Below are 5,829 nucleotides of genomic sequence, written 5' to 3'. Positions count from 1 at the left end.
TGTGGCCAGCTCAGCCCACCAGGGGGCGGGCTGGCTGGCATGTGGTGCTGGGGGATTGAACCGTGGTCCCTGTGCTTCGCTGAACTTGTTCTAAGTAGGTGCTTTAGACCACTGAGCCATCTCTCCAGCCCTAGATGTAATATTATATTTCTACATTTTTTGTAAACTCTGTAGGCAAAGTTTCTGAAATTATTAAAACTACCAAAATTATAGATATGGTTATGTAAGTGATACAAGTATTGCAAATATTCATGGTTTACTGACACTACGAGGCTCTAACACTACAATTATTTGGCCATGTGTAAAGCAGTAGGAATAATCTGAAAAACCTTAGGCCACATGTTTAGCTATTTACAGAAACGAGAACCACACTCTAAGCTGTGTAAAAAACATTATTTGTTTTAAGAGTATTTATATTGAAAATATATTTGGCCTTGCTTGTGAAAAAATAAAAATAATAAGTCTTACTGCCCAGGCCCGCTACAAGAGGAAGTCCTCTTACCTTTTGCTAACTTGGTTGTGAAGCATCTAAAATCTTGCAAGTTGGGAATTACAGAGAGGGAAAGAAGGCCTGGGCTATGCAAAAGTCCCTGAATTTACAGGTGGTCCTGAGGATCTGAAGAGATGGAAGAGATTTTGGGTGGAGAGGGGGCTTTGCTTGTTCGTGAGGTGCCCTGCACCAAAGGGACCAAGGGGGCGCCCACCGCCCATGGCTCTGTGGCTCTGGGGAAGTGGAGGAAGTGCGGTGTCCCAGGAGCGTGCCTGTGAATGCACAGGGAGCGGAGCCTGGTGCCAACTCACTGCTGAACGTGGCCTTAAAAGTTCCGCTTGGGTAGTTTAGGCAGGGCAGGCATGGAGCCTGCAGTGGAAGATTTTGTCTGGCTGCTTGTCTTGTAGGGGACACACACGTTTCTGTTCATCAGATGTCCTGCTCTTGGACTTTAGTGGTTAGCTTTGTGCTCTTGTGTGGAGTCCACCAGCCCACTCTTCGTGTCAGTTCTTTTTTTTTTTTAATATATATTTTAGGGAAAGGTCTACAGGGTGTTCACAGTCTCACTGCTAGATCAGACTCATAATGATCCTCCTGCTTGCAGCCTCCCAAGAGCTGGGATTACAGGCGCATACCACCACGTCCAGTCTTAATCGCCATCTCAGCGCGCCTCAGGGGCAGGGCCAGCACAGCAGGCCTGGGGATCGAACCCCCGGCCCCTGCACCTGCTTGCAGACACTTTAATCCACTGAGCTATTTGGCTGGCCCTGTGCCAGTTTTTTCTAGGAAACAGGATGTAAACTGGGTGGCTCGAGCCCCGCCGGTGTTGATACCATGCAGACCTAGGAAGGGCTCTTTCCTCACTACCCGTCATCCCTGCACCATTAAGCAAGGAAGGCGGGGCTGGGATTCCTGATTCATCAGCGTGGCTCGCAGCTGCTAACCCAAAGCCTGTCACATGGGGAGATTGTTCCTGTGTGGGCTGTTGTACGAAGTATGAACATCGGTGTATCAGTGATTCTCTTTTTTTAAGTATGAAAACCTAAGAAGAGTGGCTTTATTTGTTTATTTATATTTTTGAGTGCTAGCATTGTGGGTGAGCTCTCCCTCACCTGGCTAGAAGAGTAATTCTCATCCCTTCATTCCATATTCATCCTTGCTACCAGTTTTTGTGTGTGTTTCTTTTTTAAAATTAATTTAATTGAGAAAGAAATAGCAATGAGACAATTTCAAAATAGGACATTACAATTATTAATATATATTGTTGTCTTTGCAATAGTTATCCATAGTACAAGATGTAGACAGGATATCCTGTCCAAACACTATTAGTACAAATCTGTCTTATTGAACTAAGAGAAAGTAGCTATACATCTATCCTATTTTGTTTATACAGATATATGTATATATATATTTTTTCTCACTACAAAATGATACTTAATTTATATCCCCCTTTTTTGTTTAGTTTTGTCAGAGGTGGATATTCCATTGCCATTCAAATATTGTAGGTGCATGAATTCAGCAAAATAATCCAACATAGTCCAGTAGTCCATAATAGTGGTGGGTCATCTGCAGAACAGGCAATATAAGAAGTTGTTGACTTGAGCCTTTTAAAACTCAGCATATTAATATGGCTTTACTTTTTGTACCTCATTTTTATACTTTTCTGCTGGATGATGAAGACCAAGATAAAGCAAAAACTATATAACAAGAAATGTAACTTTTGTATTTGACAAAGTCAGTGAAATCCCCTCAGGATTTATCCTGAAACCCTGTACCACAGATTGTAGATCCTTTGTCAGTGTCAGCCATGTGGATGAGTCACGGCCATTGCTTGACCAGTGTGCTCTCTGTGAAAGCCTGAGAGAATGCTTTCTCTCCATGTGACTCTCCTTAGGCACACTCTACATCATCGATCACTTTCCTCTGTGGCCCCATAATCTCCTTGGTCGGAAAATTTGGGACACCACTGAGCTACAGGATGTTTCCCAATAGGATCACATAAACATACTTCCAAATTAGCCAATAGAAGTGCACAAATGCAGATGAAGCATGAGATATATAATATATATATAATAACACTGCCAATGCTTGTTCCCCAAAAATCATGTGTGTTCATGCCTAGAAGAGGGGAAATAACTTTCATATGTAGTGACAGGTGGGTGTAAATAATCATTTGTGTTTTGTTGTTTCTAGGGACTGAAAGCAGGGCCTTTGCCCTGAGCTATGTTCCCAGCTCTTTTCTTAACTATCATTTTTTATTTTATTTTGAGATCGAGTCTCCATATGTCACTAGTTGTCCCAAATGGACTCAAACATGATACTCCTGCCTCAGTCTCCCAGAGTGCTGGGATTATAAATGTGTACCAGTGTGTTCAGCTTGTGTTTTCCTTCCTTCCTTCCTTCCTTCCTTCCTTCCTTCCTTCCTTCCTTCCTTCCTTCTTTCTTCTTTCTTTCTTCTTTCTTTCTTCTTTCTTTCTTTCTTTCTTTCTTTCTTTCTTTCTTTCTTTCCTTCTTATTCTTTTAGATGATATTTGCAAATATTCTCAAGGTATAATGTGATTTTTGACTTATGTGTGCATCCAGTACTAATCAACTCCAGGTAACTAGCACATCCCAAATCAGGAAAGAGGTACAAGATTTTATTTGATAAGCAGAATGAATGCTGATGAACCTGATTTTTCACACAGTGTGTTTTTGTTGTCTACCTCTAAACATTGCCCAGGAAGTACATATCAGTACTTGTTCAAATAAAAAATAGTCTACTGGTCCTCAATGTACTTCTGAGTAACAAAATGTATTTAAATGAGTTATAATTATTTTACTCAGCAATAACCTAGGAGAGACAAGTGGAATTTCTAGAATTAGCCCACAAATTATTTTGCTAAGAAAGTAAAGGCCCAAAAGCCCAAGTAACAGCAATACACACACACACACACACACACACACACACACAAAAATACAGTGAAGTGGGTTCCTTTTTCACCAAAAACGGACTAGATGTGAGTGGTGAAGATTTCAAAGATGAATCACAAAACTCAGTAGTAGTAACAGTGAGAAAGTGAGGCCATGGAGCAAAGGTGAGAATTACCTGGTGACACTGAGGCTTTGCCTCTAGTCTAAGGGCATCTTTCATCACCACAGTTCATTGGGAACTAGTTATTTTTTATAAGAAATTTATTCACATTTAACAATTCAGAAGTTAGTAACTACATAATCTCTGTCAGGCTCGATCCAGCTGAAGTGTGCATAATCTTTGTGCCCTTGCTGCATTTGCCTAAGACAACTTTAGCCAACAGATTGCCAGGGCCTGCCTCTTGTTCACCGCATTGTGCCCATGTGTTACCACTTCTTTGTAAATGTGGCTTAGGATGTGGTCTTGTTGGAGGGAAACACTGCTCCATCATTAATAAACAGCCTTGTTTAGAAATAGAATCAGTTGGGAAATCAGGGTTTAGAAAAACACAAACCTTCCTCCAAGCTGTACAGAACAGTAGCATTATCTCTGTCATGGTTAGGTACTGCATCAGAGATGGAGTTTTGCTTCTTTGTACCTACATTGAGAAAAGTCTCACAAGCCTGAAATAAATGTTGATTTGGGCTTTGATTCCTTAGCACAATCAAACATTGATCCTGTGACGTAACTCTTGTTAATTAGGCAGCATTTCAGCCTCAGTGTTCAAGCAGTCCGATGGTTTAACCAGTTGACTGTTATCTCTGTTAGTTCTTTGTACTGTCAACACATATCTGCTGTGGAGCCCAGAAATTTATGAAGCAGCCTTTCAAAGAGATGCCTCTTACACTTTGAAAAACCTCTCAGTACCTTCTGTCCTGAATTTTTCTCCTCAGGTTGGTGAGACCAGATGTAAAAAAGTCTGCACTTCTAAGTCCGATCTGAGATCTAATGACTTCAGCATTGTTGGAAGCTTACCAAGAGATTTTGAGCTGTCCAACTATGACTGCTATGGAAAACCCATTGAAGTCAACAACGGCCTTGGAAAGTCCCAAGCAAAGAACAGCAAGAAGCCTCCGCCCGCCAAGCCTGTCATCCCAACAGCAGCCAAGCGAATTGATCTTTATGCCAGAGCGCTGTTTCCTTTTTGCTTCTTGTTCTTCAACGTTATATATTGGTCTATATATTTGTGATTGCCCTGTTCCATTTGTACAAAATAAAATCTCATTTCGGTGTGACCAACCTCATTCATAATTGCCAATCTGTGAAAACTTTTGCATTTTCATAGCAATATATTGCATTTTGGATGCCAGTTGCTTATACTACAATGTGGCACCTTACTTTGGAAGGCAGCATGAGCCTTTAATGTGTGTGCTGTAGTAATGATGTACATATGTATAGCAAGCATATTGCTTTAAGAATAAATAATGAGCATACTACGTAATATAAATTAAAACAGTTCTCTTCCATTAGTGTAAACTGCAATTACCTCTGATTATTCTGCTAATGAAGTATTGTGCACGCCGATTCCTGCTGCAGTCACCTGTCTAATGTATTAGTAGTGTGTGGAGCTCCTTCTTTGTAAGCTTCAGAAGAGACACCTTATTCTTGTATTATTTTACATGGAATTATCAAAGATGAAGCAGAGTCTATTCATAGTGCTTAAACTTTGTAAGTAGAAATATATCAGTAAGAAATTATGCGGGTTCTGTGGAGAAGTAAAGTCCAGAAAATTATTCATTTGTAAACTCAAATCGTTATATCTCAGTTGTCAAAATGCCAGCTAATGAAACACAGTATGCATTTTTGAAGCAGAGGGAAATGTGGACTTCTATAAATGCCTACTAAATTCTGGCTTTGATAATACAAAATTAAATAAGATAGATGCATCATTTAAACAGGATCAAAACCTTATTGAATCCACCTTGAAACTTAAGTGTATTTTTGTGGATTTCATTTGTTGGTACAGACTACAAAAAAGCATTGTGCCTTAAAAAGTTACACAAATTTTAAATTGGAATGTGTTAGTAGATATGTTACTTCAGAGCATTTTAAGGAACCAAGAGGAAATAAATCTTATATTACTAGATGTAATGAATTGGAAAGAATATCCAGTATCATTAAAATTTTAACTTTTCATTTCACTAAAATGTTTATGTGTATTTAAGAAAAATTAAAAATATTTCCTGAATTTATTTTTTATTTATTTGACTGTTTTGGGAAAAAATACCAAACACTTAAAGATTAAGTAAATTATATCTTTGTTGATGTTAGACTTCATATCTACTTATGTTTTCTTTCTGGCTGAAAGTCTAGACTACTGAGATTTACTTCTTTGATCTCATTCCAAGCTGAAAGTAATCACTGTCTCATTGTATGAGAATCCCCA

The 5,829-nt window shown here is 39.2% G+C and overlaps 1 protein-coding gene across 1 annotated transcript in view; it reads left to right on the top strand.

Moving 5' to 3' along the window:
• The window catches only part of Glrb (glycine receptor beta), a 101,035-nt gene extending 95,420 nt beyond the window's left edge, over positions 1 to 5,615 (top strand). Inside the window, exon 10 of the mRNA XM_004638711.2 lies at positions 4,337 to 5,615. Coding sequence (XP_004638768.1) covers positions 4,337 to 4,633 — 297 coding nt within the window. The 3' untranslated portion in view covers positions 4,634 to 5,615. The remainder of the gene's footprint in view (positions 1 to 4,336) is intronic.
• The last annotated feature ends 214 nt before the right edge of the window (positions 5,616 to 5,829 follow it).

This window comes from Octodon degus, unplaced genomic scaffold (assembly GCF_000260255.1).
Source record: "Octodon degus isolate 3935 unplaced genomic scaffold, OctDeg1.0 scaffold00101, whole genome shotgun sequence".
NCBI lineage: Eukaryota > Metazoa > Chordata > Mammalia > Rodentia > Octodontidae > Octodon > Octodon degus.
Note: the sequence above shows the minus strand (reverse complement) of the source record. Positions and strands in the feature narration are given on the sequence as shown.